This window comes from Mastigoproctus giganteus, chromosome 8 (genome assembly GCF_048544385.1).
Source record: "Mastigoproctus giganteus isolate SK-2022 chromosome 8, ASM4854438v1, whole genome shotgun sequence".
Lineage (NCBI taxonomy): Eukaryota > Metazoa > Arthropoda > Arachnida > Uropygi > Thelyphonidae > Mastigoproctus > Mastigoproctus giganteus.
Window position 1 is genome coordinate 36848465 of NC_143582.1, and position 17303 is coordinate 36865767.

General features: G+C 36.6%; 1 protein-coding gene across 3 annotated transcripts in view; it reads right to left on the bottom strand.

Moving 5' to 3' along the window:
* The window catches only part of LOC150081448 (xaa-Pro aminopeptidase 1-like), a 231893-nt gene that overhangs the window by 23058 nt on the left and 191532 nt on the right, over positions 1 to 17303 (bottom strand). For all 3 annotated transcript variants that reach the window (XM_090379308.1, XM_090379305.1, XM_090379309.1), the window contains exons 15-18: positions 11483 to 11552; positions 5162 to 5266; positions 4971 to 5045; positions 2229 to 2305 (exon numbers count right to left, since the gene is read on the bottom strand). In XM_090379308.1, the coding sequence (XP_090235434.1) occupies positions 2229 to 2305; positions 4971 to 5045; positions 5162 to 5266; positions 11483 to 11552 (327 nt within the window). The remainder of the gene's footprint in view (positions 1 to 2228; positions 2306 to 4970; positions 5046 to 5161; positions 5267 to 11482; positions 11553 to 17303) is intronic.

Genomic DNA, 17303 nt, shown 5'->3' on the forward strand with positions numbered 1-17303 from the left:
AGTTAGAAGAAATTTCTGCTCCAGGAAATCAATAAGTTTTTGAAAAATTTTTGTCGTTTTATTGACTTAATTGTCACATTAAATCATATTCTATAATTACCTTTATAGTCCTATTTATGCTCCTTAGTACACTCGGAATTTAGCTAGAGATTTTGTAGGTTACTACTTAGTATACGTTGAACCTTGTACTGTTTGAAACTTGCCGCCATTGTTGTAGTATATTAGATTGATATGGTATAGCGTAACATATTTCTCAAACTTGATAGTGTAAGGTATAATGTAAAACTAGATAGCATAATATGTAGCAATGCATTTAGGAATCTGTTAGCTTAATGTAGTACAGTAAACCCCCGCTATTCGCGGGGGTTACGTTCCTGAGAAATGCCACGAATACAGAAAACACGAATACTGAGTTATAATTTTATTACTGGCTCCCATAGTAATAAAGGTGTTCCATTCCAAAGTATGAAATACAGTATATAAGAAAAACTAGTCTAAAATTTTGTCTATGTATGTATTATATGTACCTTCATAATATGACTATGTACATAGACAGTACATAGTGAAATGCAAGCATATGGCATCGAAATGAAAATAAGAAACAATTTAATATTAAATGTAATATTTATTAGAAATTTCAAACAAATCTTTCAAACCAGCGCCTTTGCTAGTTAAAAAACTTATCCCGCCAGTGCTATCACCAGTTTCGCTAAAGTGTTGATGAAGGAATTTTGGCTTTTCACGAATGATGAGTAAACTTAATGGAATTTTATTATGAGTTCAGTCTTCTATCCACAGATTTAAAGCTTTTTCCATTTTTTCTAATTTAACATCACGAGTTACAGAGCAAATTTTTGAAGCAATTAGCGCGTTTTCACGGACACTACGGCGGATTTTTTCTTCCGATTTTTTGATTGATCGTACCGTTGACTCATTGATTTTATAATGTTTTGCCACTGAGGAGACACTTTAACATTAGAAATTTTGTCTAATAACTCAATTTTATTCGCTAATGTCATCACCTTCTTTGATATTTTCACATTTCCCTTGTTATTCGTAGCCATATTTTTGTACAGGTTAGAAAGAACTCGTCCACAATAAAGTCACTTTCTTCTGCTAACATGCTCGAAAATGTCTGTTTTACACTGCAAAATGATAGATTTATCACTTTTGTAAGCATATCAATTTAAAGCAAATGACGAAACCTTCATGACAAACGCATAACACATACTGAACAAGGATTAGCGAGAAACATCCACACTCGCGATTTTGTCAACCCCCCCCACCCACTGAGCGCTGTTTTGACTGGGAAAGATAATTTTAGCCACGCCCATGTTTTTTTATGGCGGAAAATGTTCACGGCGCTTTAAAATTCACATTTTTTTTAGGTTTCATTTTATATTAAATCGGCGACCGCTAATACAGATACCGCAAATAGCGGGGGCTTACTGTATTATTGATTAATCAGTTAAATTTATTAACTTTTGGAATCCTTTCACTTTTGGAATCCTTTTGTGTATAGGAGAGTTATTTGCATATTTCCAATCTTCTGGAACTTCAACCAAGTTTAAGGATGCCTCCATAATTATAGATAGGGGTTTAATGATCACCTTAGCTACTTCTTTTCAAGGTTGAAAATCGTTTTAAGAATTCTTCCAGTCTTTGATGGAATCTGACTCCAAACCTTTCTAAATAAGCAACAGTGGTATACCCACTGCATTGTTATGAAGGACAAAAAATTCAGAATAGCAAAAACTGCAAAGAGACTTTTTTTGACAAAAATGTTTGAATAATATCTCTGTTAAAAATACTGTGACTCACAACTGAAAAGGCAAGGTGAGTGGAGTGCAAAAGACTTTGGCTACTGGAGATGAGATGGGCTATTAGACATCTGTGACCCTTCATATAGGTTAAAAATACATGACTGAATTAAGAAAAGATAAATGTGAACAAGTTTTACAATATAATTCAGTATTTCTCAACCATTGGCAGGGAGAACTCTGAAATGTGTTGTCCTAACTGTGCCCAGAAAACAAGCAAATTTCTTCTTTTAAAGATGCTGCCTTAGTTAAATTTAGTGGTCTGTCTAATAAATAAAAGTGATCTGCTATATATGTATGTTGAAACAGGATAAAAAGATTGAGAATGGCTGATCTAATTAACATTCAGTACATTTTTATATTAAGCATGATTCAATCATGAGACAATGAAAAAAAATAAAATCTCACATGAGTTTTAGCTTCTTTTACAATTATTGCTGTTTCCAGCCTGATTCCAAATTTTCCAGGTTCATAATATCCAGGTTCTAGTCAAAAGAAAAAAAAAAAAAAAAGGAGAAGATATATTGGATTGAAGTATATTTTATATTTTTAAATTCTTAGAAAATATAAATTTATTCACAAAATATGAAATGTTATTAAAGTCAGTTCAAAATAATCCTCCTTTTATTCTTCTACATCTGTATGATATATAATTCCAACTTTCCAATAGCTAAATAGGCCTCTAGAAATGCATCTTCATCTAATCCCTTTGGTCTACATCTTTGAATCATATAAGCCAGTATACCAAATCCCATTATCAAGCAAATGTATCTGCAAGGTGTGGCAATAAAATTCCCAGACTGGCCCAATAAAAAAGGAAAAACGGTTTTATTTTTATTCAAAGTAATCACTACCTGATCAAATGTACTTATTACACATTCTAAAAGTTTCTGAAAAGCATCAGTGAAGGCATCCAAAGAGATGACATTCAGTGCGGGAGTTATGGTTTTCTTTATGTCTTCAACATTCTGGAATCTCTTTCTTTTGAGAGCAGTTTCTACTTTGGGAAAGAGGAAGAAGTCCAATGGTGCTACATTGGGAGAGTAGGGTGGATAGTTGATCTGTACAATGCCATGTTTAGTCAGAAATGTTATCACAGTAAGAACCAGCTGCCTTTCTCAGGAAATGCGTTTCAATAGCCTTTGAAGTGCCTGTATATAAAATGCAGCAGTGACTCTCTCTCCCTTTCAAGTACAAATTCCTTGTGAATCACACCCTGATGTTGAAAAACATGATCAACATTGTCTTCATTCTGGACTATTATATAAACGAAACTTCCAGGCCTTGGTGATGAATTTTAAGTCTGCTGCATGCGACAATACAGTCAAGGAAATCAAGATTGTCTTGACAAGTCTAGATGAAGCCTTTGCATGATTATACTCTCTGTTGCTTCTGCTCATCCGTGAGGTTGGGAAGCACAAATTTTGCACAGACCTTCCTGTTCCCTAAATTTCATAGAGAATTTGACAAATCATCTCTTTATTCATATCCAGTTCATCAGCCATTGTTCTGAGAGTCAAACAGCAATCTCTTGCCACAATTTCCTGAACTTTTGCAACAAAGCAAAATCCGATATTTGTTTGTTGCTCCATTGTAAAACTGTGACACAGAACGTTACTGCTACTAACGTTCTGTTTTGCAATTGTCCAGTATGCTGAAAGGTTGTAAGTAACATTACTTGCAACCTTTCAGCCTACTGGACAATCTCTGTATTCACCATTTTTTTTTTTTTTTGAGGAAGTTTGAACCACAACATACCACTTCCATTTATTTTCAAAATCATCAAACATTGCTGCAACAGCATCGGTCCGGGAACTTTATTGCCACACCTCGTGCATAGGTAAATCAAAAAAGTCATGTATCCCAGAGATCATTAACAGCTTTTATTTACTTACTAGCCACAAGGCACGATGAGATAAACAGTTTCTGTGATGGCATGCATTAGAAGTAATCAAGTAACATCTAGTTGTTGTGGTTGCCAGTGATGAATTATTTACTGAGGAAACAATATACACAGTATTACTGGATAAACAATAATATTAGTATTAGCTGTATGGTGCAAGGAAGCCCAGGTTTTTGTTGTTCCAGCAAAAAAAAAAAATTAAAAATACAGTAAAGTCCCTGATATACATAAGAGATATGTTCCAGGACTTCTTACGCAAGCCGAGTTTTACGTAACTCGGGAATGACTAATAAAATATTGTTTGTTTGTTTGTTGTTTGGTTTTTAGGAGCATTAGCAACTAAGGCCATATTGCTCTGGGATATGCGGTGGTCATTCCTTGACCTTTCCGCATCCTCCGTATTTGGTGGTGACGGGCTCGAACCCCGGTCTAATCAAGAAGCGTGTGCTATGCACTGCTGCTCCTTCCCACCTGGCTACGGAGGTGCCAATAAAATATTGCTACTATATCCGTAATGTGCCAAAATTACAAAAACCATATAACATCCTCAGAAGAATGAGGAAAAATTTTTCATAGTCATTATCTTGAATTAAGATGTCCCTCTCTCATCATAACTGGATATATTTTAGTTAGTTTAATGATATATGAGATTTATTTGTACTTGTCAAAATGACCGTGGGCACTTTTTTAATTTATTTATTATTATTTTTTTGAGATCCCTGACTTGGTTATTTTGTTATTTGGTTTTTAGGAGCATTAGCAACTAAGGCCATATTGCTCCGGGATATGCGGTGGTCATTCCCTGACCTTTCCGCATCCTCCGTATTTGGTGGTGACGGGCTTGAACCCCGGTCTAATCAAGAAGTGTGTGCTATGCACTGCTGTTCCTTCCCACCTGGCTACGGAGGCGCCTCCCTGATTTGGATTTTCATTAAAGCATTTTGTATTTAAATGGGATGACATTTAATCTATCTATGGAATAGATTTCTAACTGCTGAATTTTCTAAAAAACTGATAACTGCTAGTTACTGTCAGCTATATCCTGTACAAATTGCATAATTATCCACAATTATGAGATTTGAGATCCATTATCCATAACCATATATGCACTTGAAATATTTCGCTTATAAAGAAAGAGACTAATGCTAAAAAATTCATATCATATAATAAAATTACTAAAAAAATTAGACATTTGATTATAAATTCTTCTTTTTTAAGGAGAATAATATGCTTTTGGATTAACTTACCATTTGATATAACTACACCAGGTAGTAAAGGAAATCCTGGAGAAGTGGTTGCAGGATTCCTTATATAATTTGGCCCTATTAACATCAAAAATATATATAACATTACTTGTATTTTAAAAATTTTGTTTGTGATGTATCCAAGTGAAAAATGCCAAAAAAATATATTGATTAATTCATTATAATTACATTACCTTCATGAACATTGAGAAAATGTCCAATGCCATGTCCTGTTCCATGCAAGTAATCAAGACCTATCTCATACAGTGATTTTCTGGCAAGTATGTCAAGATCCAAGTCTAAACAGATAAAAGTTATTTTTTTTAGGTTATTTTCAAACAAAAAAAAAAGCTGTGATTTCACAGTTTGGATGCAATAATAAACAATAGAAAGTTAAGTAAAATATGATAAGATCGAATAAAATTCTAATAAATGAAATAAAAAGGTATCTAATTAAACTAAAGGTATCTCTAATTAAATTAATATTTTTAGCTAAATTTAAAAAATTATAACTGCTTGACCTACCTTATTTAGAAATATTCGGGCTACCTTTCTTGTGCATTCAGTGTTTCTCTTTATCATTGGGTTGTGTGAATTTCTAACTGTGCATAAACATCTGTTCTTTTACAGTGAGCAGAAGTTTTTGAGTTTTCAACATGGCATTCTGTGTCATATCTGTTTTTCAGATATAAAAACATTACTGTTTAAAAATATTATCTTTAAGAGGTGCACAGTTTTTTTGTTTTCATTCAGGGAATCTCTTTATTTTATACTGTTTTTTTTTTTTTTTTCAAATGACTTCCAGAATTCATTAGTTTTACTACTAATCTGGTTTGGTTTGGTTTTTTTTTTTAGGAGAATTAGCAACTAAGGCCATGTTCCTCCGGGAATATGCGGTGGTCATTCCCTGACCTTTCCGCATCCTCCGTATTTGATGGTGACGGGCTCGAACCCCGGTCTAATCAAGAAGCGTGTGCTACGCACTGCTGCTCCTTCCCACCTGGCTATGGAGGTGCCTTTTACTACTAATCATTCATTTCAAGTTTAGGTTCAAATCCTATCAAAGACTGGAGGAATTTCTTAAACATTTTTTTTAATGAGGGGCTACAGCTGATCCCGTACAGAAGTGTTTTTATTTCAGTCCACAAAATTTACGAAAACAAACCTACAAACACAAGCTTTTGAAGCCATAGTACACACTACTTAGTTACTGGTGCTTATATCATGCTGTTTGATTGTTCCAATAGACTGTGGTAGGAGATTTGAAATGGAAAATGAGTATTAAATTACAAGTTTCTTTATTTTTCTTGCTTTATTTCTTAGTTATATTTTGTCTCTATAGGCCACTTAACAACTGATAATTTATTATCTTTCCAAGAACATCAAAAATATATATAACATTACTCGTATTTTTAACATAACTTTTAACATAAGTTAGTATTATTTATTATTATTTTTATTAGCTTTTAAAATTTGACACCATTTATTCCATTTGTAGTGAATCAAGTTATAAAGGGCTTTTTCCTGTAACAGAAAATAATAAATAATCAACACAAAGATTCAGAAAACTATAGCTCCTCCAGAGAAATGAATAACATATCACAAATTTAAATAAATACACCAACCGTTTTGATTAAAATAGTTTAATACTGTAAAAATATAAAATATAAATATAATAAAATGTACCAAGTGATACAGTGGATACTGTAAAATAATATTTACAAAACTGATTTACTATAAAATAAAATAAAATTTATTACGAAAATGTTAAAATACAATAAAATACGAAAATTAAAAGCGATAAAACAATGATTGTAGCTTTCGGGGGCATCCGCCTCCTTTCTCAACAACAATGCTACTTGGGCAACACATCCTTTAGTATCAGGTTCATGGCACCCGTGGCTGACCAGGCGCATGTTCAGTATTACTTTCACGTGCGCAAGAACCAGAAGTGGCTCGAGAATGTGGAAACGTGAAGCGCTCATCTCTTGCAAGGACTACAGCTTCCAAGATGGGGTGGAGCTGAAAACCCCTATCCCTATTCATCCTATTGTTTTCGGACGAGCCAATCCACAAACTCTCCAACCACTTACGGTCCCAGAACCTGTGCGCCCGGTCAAGGATGACAGCATTCTCGGGGGAGACTTGGTGCTGTTTTTCCCAATAATGCTCAGCAATCGCGGACTTATTGAACTCTGCGGTCTGTATGGCTCTCATGTGTTCCCCCAGATCTTTTAGTCGCCGTCCTGTCTCCCCCACATAACACTCCCCACAATCCGGGCATCTGATCTCATATATAACTCCACTACTAGAGTCCATAGCAATGGGGTCTTTGACCTGTGACACTACCGTGTGCCTGAAAGTCACAAAGCATCCGTCTCGACTCGAATCGCCGTACTGTCTCCCCCACATAACACTCCCATTGTGGGGGAGACAGGACAGCGACTAAAAGACCATCTGGGGCAACACATGAGAGCCATACAGACTGCAGAGTTCAATAAGTCTGCGATTGCTGAGCATTATTGGGAAAAGCACCAAGTCTTCCCCAAGAATGCTGTCATCCTTGACCAGGCACACAGGTTCTGGGACCGTAAGTGGTTGGAGAGTTTGTAGATTGGCTCGTCCAAAAACAATAGCATGAATAGGGATAGGGGTGTTCGACTTCACCCCATCTTGGAAGCTGTAGTCCTTGCAAGAGAGGAGCGCTTCACGCTTACACATTCTTGAGCCACTTCCGGTTCTGGCACACGTGAAAGTAATACTGAACATGCGCCTGGTCAGCCACGGGTGCCGTGAACCTGATACTAAAGGATGTGTTGCCCAAGCAGCATTGTTGTTGAGAAAGGCGGCGGATGCCCCCGAAAGCTACAATCATTGTTTTATCGCTTTTAATTTTCGTATTTTATTGTATTTTAACATTTTCGTAATAAATTTTATTTTATTTTATAGTAAATCAGTTTTGTAAATATTATTTTACAGTATCCACTGTATCGCTTGGTACATTTTATTATATTTATATTTTTACAGTATTAAACTATTTTAATCAAAACGGTTGGTGTATTTATTTAAATTTGTGATATGAACTATTCTCCCAACCTCAGAGGCCTTTTTGAGGATGTATAGTCAGTGTTTATGGCCATTCAGTACTGCAACACATCCGGCAGTTTCAAAAGTACAGCATAGGAGAGACTAAACAACAGCAGCACTTAACATTTGCATATCGATGCAGGGAACATGGACTTAATCCACATGGATTCAGGATTAAAGCACCTTTTTAAGGATGGTCGGATCACGAGTATCATTACGTGGTATCAGAAAAAGGTTTTAAACGCTTGGATACAGAAATTACATGAGGACTTGAGACACAATAGGAGATTAATTGGTGTATCTTTAAGTATTATTAGTGGTACATGGTCTTGGGCAGGACACATAGCTAGAAGACACGATGACAGATGGACTAAGAAAATAACAGAATGGTACCCAAGAGGAGCTAGAAGAAAACCTGGAAGACAAAGGCGGAGATGGATAGATGAAATTCATGAGTTTTTGAGTAGTAAATGGATGGCCAGTGCTCAAAACAGAAGGAACTGGAAAGTTGCTGGAGAGGCCTTCATCCTGCAGTGGATTGAAAATGGCTGATGATGATGATGATGATGAGTGGTACATTATCCCCTTTACATTTAGCATGTGTTAGGAGGTTAGTTCAAGATAAGATTAGTAGGATTGTGCATTTATATAAGCAGACACATATTAGTAAGTTTAATGTGCTACTAGAGGAATGGGTATTTATGCATAGGGATAATAATTCTAATTTTATTCAGAATTTAAGTGATAAAGTACTAACTAAAGAACAAGAAGAGGTATTAGCTTTAGGAACTAAGTTTGCCTTGTTACCCTCTAAACTTCCGATTACTGAGACAACTATGGGTATTGAGAGGGTAATTAACAAATTACTGGAGCCTATTGCTAAACGAATCCGGGTTAAAGCCTCTGCCATTTTGTGTCACGCAAAGAAGGTCAATTCTAATCTCACCCGTAACCAGAAGGGAGCGTTAAAGGAACTCAAGCAGGATGATAGTATCGTTGTTTTACCAGCAGATAAGGGTAGATCGACAGTGGTATTAAGTAGGGATGATTATCACAAAAAAGTTTTAGATCTGTTACAGGATAGTGGTACATATAAGATCACCCGAAGAAATCCATTAGCCGGGTTAGAACAACGTGTTAACAGGATTTTACAACTCTGGTTAAAAACGGGAAAGATTTCTAAAGAGAGATATTGGTCTATGCATGCACTGGGATGTCAGCTGCCCAGATTTTATGGGCTACCAAAAACGTATAAAGTGGGGGTCCCGCTACGACCCATTGTTTCTTTTATTGGTAGCCCTACTTATGCTTTGTCAAAATTTCTGGCGCAGTTGATTTCCCCTATAGTGGGACGATCTGTGTTTGTTATCAAAAATAGTGTGGAATTTGTGAGCTTTGTAAAGAACCAAAATGTAGAAGAGAATGAGGTAATGATGTCGTTAGATGTAATATCATTATTTACTTGTATCCCCATAGTACATGGAGTGGAATGTGTAAAGTTAGCCCTGCAGAAAGATGATACCTTAAGTGCCAGATCTCATTTAAGTTTGGAGGATATATGTTGTGGCGTAGAGTTATGCCTCTTAGTACCACCTTAGTATTTCAAGGAGTAATGTACAAGCAGGTTCACGGCACAGCTATGGGTTCTCCGATTAGCACGATTGGCGCAAACCTAGCAATGGAAGAATTAGAGAATAGGATTTTTGCAAACTCGGAGTTCCCTATGCGTAGGTGGAAAAAATACGTGGATGACACATTCACTATGGTACAGAAGGGGAGAGAGGAGGATGTTGTTAGTTTTCTCAATGGTTTCTCTCCTTTCATACAGTTTACCTCAGAGGTAGAAGTGAATGGTACCCTCCCATTCCTGGATGTAATGGTGTACAGAGAAGGCTCCAGGCTTAGAACTACAATCTTTAGGAAACCAATGTGTAGGAGCCAGTACACCCATTACAGGTCAGTGCAGACTGCGCAGCATAAAAATAGCATTGCCAGGGCACTTTTGGGTAGGGTTAGGACACATTGTAGTACCTCTGAGAGACAGAAAGAAACTGAGCAAGTCAGGACAGACCTTATAAAATGCAGTTAGCCCCAGAGGGTCATTGATAAATATAGTAGAGATATGCAATCTAATCATGAAACAACACCGTCCGTTACAGTCACCACAGTTTAGATTCCCTACTATCCGGGCTTATCAGATCATATTGCAAGGATGCTTTGTGACTTTCAGGCACGCTGTGTGCAACTTCCAGGCCGGAGGTTGCACACGGTAGTGTCACAGGTCAAAGACCCCACCGCTAGGGACTCTAGTAGTGGGGTTATATATGAGATCAGATGCCCGGATTGTGGGGAGTGTTATGTGGGGACTAAAAGACCGTTTGGGGGAACACATGAGAGCCATACAGACCGCAGAGTTCAATAAGTCCGTGATTGCTGAGCATTATTGGGAAAAACAGCACCAAGTCTCCCCCGAGAATGCTGTCATCCTTGACCGGGCACACAGGTTCTGGGACCGTAAGTGGTTGGAGAGTTTGTGGATTGGCTCGTTCGAAAACAGTAGCATGAATAGAGATAGGGGTGTTCGGCTCCACCCCATCTTGGAAGCTGTAGTCCTTGCAAGAGATGAGCGCTTCACGTTTCCACATTCTCGAGCCACTTCTGGTTCTGGCGCATGTGAAAGTAATACTGAACATGCGCCTGGTCAGCCACGGGTGCCGTGAACCTGATATTAAAGGATGTGTTGCCCAAGTAACACTGTTGTTGAGAAAGGAGGCGGATGCCTCTGAAAGCTACAATCATTGTCTTATCGCTTTTAATTTTCATATTTTATTGTATTTTAATATTTTCGTAATAAATTTTATTTTATTTTATAGTAAATCAGTTTTGTAAATATTATTTTACAGTATCCACTGTATCGCTTGGTACATTTTATTATATTTATATTTTATATTTTTACAGTATTAAACTATTTAATCAAAACGGTTGGTGTATTTATTTAAATTTGTGATATGAACTATTCTCCCAACCTCAGAGGCCTTTTTGAGGAAATGAATAACAAATGGGTAATTAATATTACTGTCTAGATCTTAATAATGTCTCTTTTAAGTGTGGAAATAACAATAGTTATAGCATTACTATGGTAACAACTGGGTTTAACAAAATCTGCATATAATATGCATCATAGAAAAATGATAAATCAAAACCATGAATCATTTGGCACAAACTATAACTGCAATGATCAGTCAAATACTACACAGATAATTTCAATATTTGGCATTATGAGTTTAAAAGGCTTAATGAATTTCTAATTGTAAATAAATATAATAACTGATACTTTTGTTGGTAGTTTTTTAATAAATTTTTGATTATTTTTTAATAGAACACCTAAAATTTATTTTTTTATTTAGAAAATGTAAATAATATATTACCTCTGACATCTTCAGAGAAGACAGCTGTCATTAGTTCTATTACACCTATTAATACATGTGTATATGCTTCCTAAAGTAAAAAATTTATTTTTTTTAGTAAAAGAAAAAAAATGTAGTTATAATATAATCATTATCTAAAATAAGCCATAGCTAAAATATTATTAAAAAGAAAACAGATGTAAAAATAATTGTAAATTCTCTAATAATTTCCAGCTTTCAAAAGACCTCCCTATTAAATATATAAAAGATCTTCCTATTAATAAAATCCCCCCCTCATTAAACATCGTATAAAAGGCTTCTCTATTATATTTGATGTTCATTTGCTATTATACTATATGCATACACCGATGAGCCAAAAAGTTATGACGACCAACCTAATATGATGTTGGTCCTCCACGTGCAGCCAAAACAGCTCATACCAGTGAGGCATGGATGCTGCAAGAGTTCTAAATGTGTCTTGTGGTATCTGGTACCAACACGTAACCAGCAGATCCTTTTTAACTCCGGTAAGGTCCATGGTTGAGATGCTGCAGATCGGAGTTACTGTTCCAACACAAATCACAGATGCTCGATGGGATTAATGTCTGGGGAATTTGGAGGTGTACCTGGTCAGCAATGATGTTTAGGTAGGTGGTAGATGTCGAGCACCCAGCACATGGATGACTGGACCCAGGGTATCCCAGCAGAACATTGCCCAAAGCATGACACCGCTGTCATCGGCTTGTTTTCATTCCACAGTGCATCCAGACGGCATCACTTCCCCAGGTAAACGACGCACACATACCTATCTACATGTGATTCATCGGACCAGACGACCTTCTTCCAATCACTCAAGGTGCAGTTTCGATGCTCGTGTGCCCACTGTAAGCACTGTCGCTAGTGAACAGTGGTTTGTATGGGTACTCGGAGCGGCCTGTGGCTACACAGCCCCATTTTCAGCAGGGTCTGATGTGCTGTGTGTTGTGACACATTACTCCTGTCACCAGCATTCCAATTACCGGCGAGTTGCGCCAGTCACCCTTCTGTTTCCACATACCATCCGGGAGAGCCTTTGCTCACCACGAGCATCGATGAGCCATGGTCGTCCAACACCTCGCCAGCAATTCGTGAGTTTTCCCTACTCAGACCACTTTCAGTAGGTACTAACCATGGCTGACCATGAGCACCTTACCAGCCGTGCAATTTCGGATATGCTCCGACCCAGTTGTCTGGCCATTACAATTTGGCTTTTGTCAAACTTGCTTAAGTTCGCTGCCTTTCCCATCTAAAGAACAAGAGTAACACTGATTAATGAGCTAAGTATCAGGTGTTTTTTATACCGTGTCCCGACCCACGCACACACCATAGTTCACCTGCAGTTGCTTCAATCTGCATAATGACTTGCTGGTCATAATGTTTTGACTCATCAGTTTATTTTAAACACTACTTTCATTCGGTTGTGTAAAGAATTACTTTTTACATTTCATAAGAAAATATAAAAAAGTGATTTTCCATATTGTTAAAATAACTGTTTTTGTTACTTAATTATTAATTTTTCTCTCTGTACATATTTAATTTTTTGTATGTTTATCAAGTATTGATATGAAATAAAAAACTTATTAACTCAATATAAGATAATCCAAGGTAACTGATAACTCAGTAGAAGATCCCAAAAAGAATAATATGATTTTGTATGCTTTATAGTTCAACATGATCTCTTCCACATTTAGTCCTGATTAATAATAAAACCTGAATTCGAAAATTATCTCCTTTATTCTTACACTGTCAACTATTAGATCACTCAAATAGAAGGGAGGGGAAAAAAATAGAAGAAATACAGTGGATTCTGGTTATTTGGGCCACCAGTTAATTGGGGCAGCCATTTATTTGGGAAAAATCTTAAAAAACAGAACCCAGTTGAGAAAATAGCCAGGGTTTACTTTGCTTGAATGGGACATTTGATCAGGGCAGGAGACCGCAACCATAAAACAATTAGCAGTCACCTGTTCATTGGGCTTTTATGTTAGTGCAATCTATCATAAATGGTTAGTAAACTTATAATCTTATTGAATTTTCAATAATACCGACAGCTGGAATTCTTTTGGTTATTATGGTGAAATGTGTTTACACTTCCATGAAATCTTCAGTCATATAAAAAAATTAAATTTTCAGAATCTTCTCTTCATTCCTATTTTTAAAGCTTCATAACTTGTTACTCCGCTCTCACTTGCACGTATCGTGTTACTTGCAATTTGTGTGTGCCGTGTTCTTTGTTATTGATTGCTTATCTTTTTACTGCTTTAAATTTTAACCCCTACCCACAAATGTCAGTGAACAGAAATGTCAACTAGTTAGTATGTACATATTACAGTACATATTAATTATTCTGATTATCACGTATCATTTAATTTTTTAATTGGTAAGGTAATAAAGGGTAAATTTGTACTCAATACAGCTTTACTTTTATAGCCTGTGGATAATATTCCTCCTATTTTCGCTAATTAGACTCGCTGTTTAATAGAACTAAAATTCAATTCACAAACATGATCACAATGACCGGCGATTACTACACATCGTATAGTGAACGGTACTTCATTATGGTGACTCCATCGTAACGTGATTTGATCGTACAGTGAACCAGTTGTAAAGCGGGGGGTCCATTGTATTTTTAACTATTTACATGAAACTTTGGATAATTGGGGCAGCCGGTTAATCGGGCCAAAATGCACTAGTCCTGATGTGTCCCAAATAATCGGAATCGACTGTATATAAGAAAAATGCCAAAAGAAGACAACTTCAGAAAAACTAGAAACAACCAACAAAGTTAAAAACAAGAGCAATTCTTTTATAAAAATTTCAAAATAATTGGGAATTATGTTATCACCATCATCCATCCATCTACTTTAAAAATTGTTATGTAATTTAAAAAGCAGATGTAGAATGGGTAGAAATGAGGAAAAGAAAGAGAATCACGGAAGGGAATCACAAATGTGGGTACTTAAAAAGATAAATTGTTTCAAGTTTTCCTGGTGCATTATGCAATATCTCAGATTTATGAAATTCATACTAAGCATTATTATGTGGACAGAACTGTCAGCCATTCTGGATTCTCTGTGACAGATCACGAATATGTGAATCTTATTATATTATACAGGTCGACCATCATTAATCCAGCAGTGTTGGGACCTGTGGGATGCCGGATTAGTGAGTTTGTCGGATCACTGGTGGTTATTTTAGCACATGCGGTTTACCAAACAGCTAACCATTTCCTACCTTTAAAGTTGACTGCCTAGCTAGTTTAAGAAAAAAATTCCCCAGAGGCCAAAAAATATTTAGCAAATAATTTGATTAGTAATTCTAAAATAAATATTGTAATGTCAGTGTTGTCGTTTTTTCGCTTAAAATATATATATATATATAAAAAAAAGTCGTTTTTTATGTCGCATATATGTGGCCGACATGGCCCAGTAGGTTACTTTATTTCTTGAGAAGCCGTGTCGGGCACATACATGTGACGCTATTATGCATACATATGAAGGCCATTAGTGATTAGTTTATTGCACACATGTTGAGTGCTGCAATAAAACTAATTGCGATACAATAAACTCTCAAATGCACAATAAGTTTGTCAGTATTGTTAGAGATTTAGTGAAAACAAATTCGTTAGCGCGCTGTATTATCCATCATATTGTGTTGTGTTTTTCCGCAGGTTTGTACAAATGTGTTGTAAAAAAAAAAAAAAATCTAAAAAGGAATGGCTAAAAGAAAATTACTAAAATAAGAGGAACTGAGAGAAATTGCTGGAATTTACAATTAAGCAGAGTTAAACTTCTCACAGACACACCGCTGTCGAGTTTTTTCAGAAGTTTAACTTTATCTGTTAAGGACAATGTACGGTGTTTGCGCTTTACACTACGAGAGGCACTTCCTTTATGGGCGCCTCCATAGCCAGGTGGGAAGGAGCAGCAGTGCGTAGCACACGCTTCTTGATTACACTGGGGTTCGAGCCTGTCACCACCAAATACGGAGCATACATTGCGGAAAGGTCAGGGAATGGCTACCGCATATTCCCGGAGCAATATGGCATTAGTTGCTAATGCTCCTAAAAACCAAAATAAACAAACAAACAATACACTTCCTTTATGCATTGGAACCATGGCTGGGGCTAAATGTGAGCAGGTTATAATAATAAATGCAGAAAAACAAGTGGGAATGGCTTGCCAGTGTTAATGAGTTCGTGCCAACAGCTGATGCTGCAACCACCACCATATCTTGTTGCCCTTCTCTGTACACTCTCAAGTAAATCTACATCCTTCCTAAAATGAGGCCTCCAGACCTGTACACAGTACTCAAGGCGTGGCCTGACCATTGCCTTATACAGAGGGATAATCACCTCCTTTTCCCTGCTAGCAAAATTTCTATATATCATTGACAAAACCCCATGACCTGCCCTGGCAGCCTGTCTGCATTGCTCAGAAAACTTCATATCTGACTGCACAATTACTCCCAGGTCTTTTTCATTTTCTACCACCTTAAGTGTAGTACCACACAGTTGGTACGTTTCTCTGGGGTTACTTCTACCCATATGCAGTACTTTGCATTTGTCAAGGTTAAACTTCAGTTGCCACTTCTTAGCCCATCTGCCCAAATTATCTAGATCCTGTTGCAGTAACACACTGCCATTACTGTCATTAACAACCCTGCCAACCTTTGTATCATCTGCAAACTTCGATACTAAGCCTGATATACCTTCATCAATATCATTGATAAATATACAAAACAACAGTGGACTCAACACCGAACCCATTGATTACCACCCTCTGTCTTCTCCCACTCAACCATCCTTTTATCCATTGTAGTAACTTACCCTTAATACCATTCTGCTCCAATTTGTACAATAGTCATCCATGCGCAACAGTGTCAAAAGCTTTCCTGAAATCCAAATATATGATATAAAAATTATTTTTTGCATCCAGTTCCTTTGTAACCACATCGTAGTTGCCAATCAAATTTGTCAGACAAGACTTTCCCTTAACAATCCCATGCTGTGTCTGAATTATTACTGCAGTCTTATCTAGATGATCCTGAAATGCTTTTTTAACCAGTGACTCCATTATTTTCCCTGGAACAGAAGTTAAACTAACAGATCCTGTAATTACTTGTGTCGTCCTTTGATCCTCCTTTGTGAATTGGGGTCACATTTGCACATCTCTAGTCCATGGGTACCTCCCCCTGAGTCCAAGGATGCCCTCATAATTATGGCTAAGGGTTTGCTTAGTTGCTTTGCCGCCTCCTTTAATATAACTGGATAGATCCCATCCATCCCGAGTGCCTTTCTTATGTTTAACTTCAACAATTTATCCTCCACTTTTCTTTCAGTTATTACAAAATCATTAAGTATCCTGCTACAATTTGATAACCTTCTGCCATTTTCAAACCTTAATAATTTCTCATGTGTGAATGTAGATGCAAAATACTCATTCAGTTTGTTTGCTATCTGAGCAGGATCATCAACAGTCGAACCATCGATGTCAAGTGGACCAATCAGATTCATCCCCTTCCTTTTAGAGTTTATATAAGTAAAGAAATCCTTGCTGTTTTTCTTAGCATCTTTTGGCAAGGATTTCTCATAATCTGCCTTCGCCTGCCTAACCTCCTTTGTCACTTGATTACAGACTAGCTTACATCTGCCATAGGCTTCTGAGTGGCTTGATAATTTATATGCATCCCATGCATTTTTCTTTTCTATTACGAGTCTCATTAGTTCATTAGATAACCATTTAGGCCTAAACCTTGAACAATATTTCTTAATAGGTATGAAACTTTTAGTAGCTTCCACTAT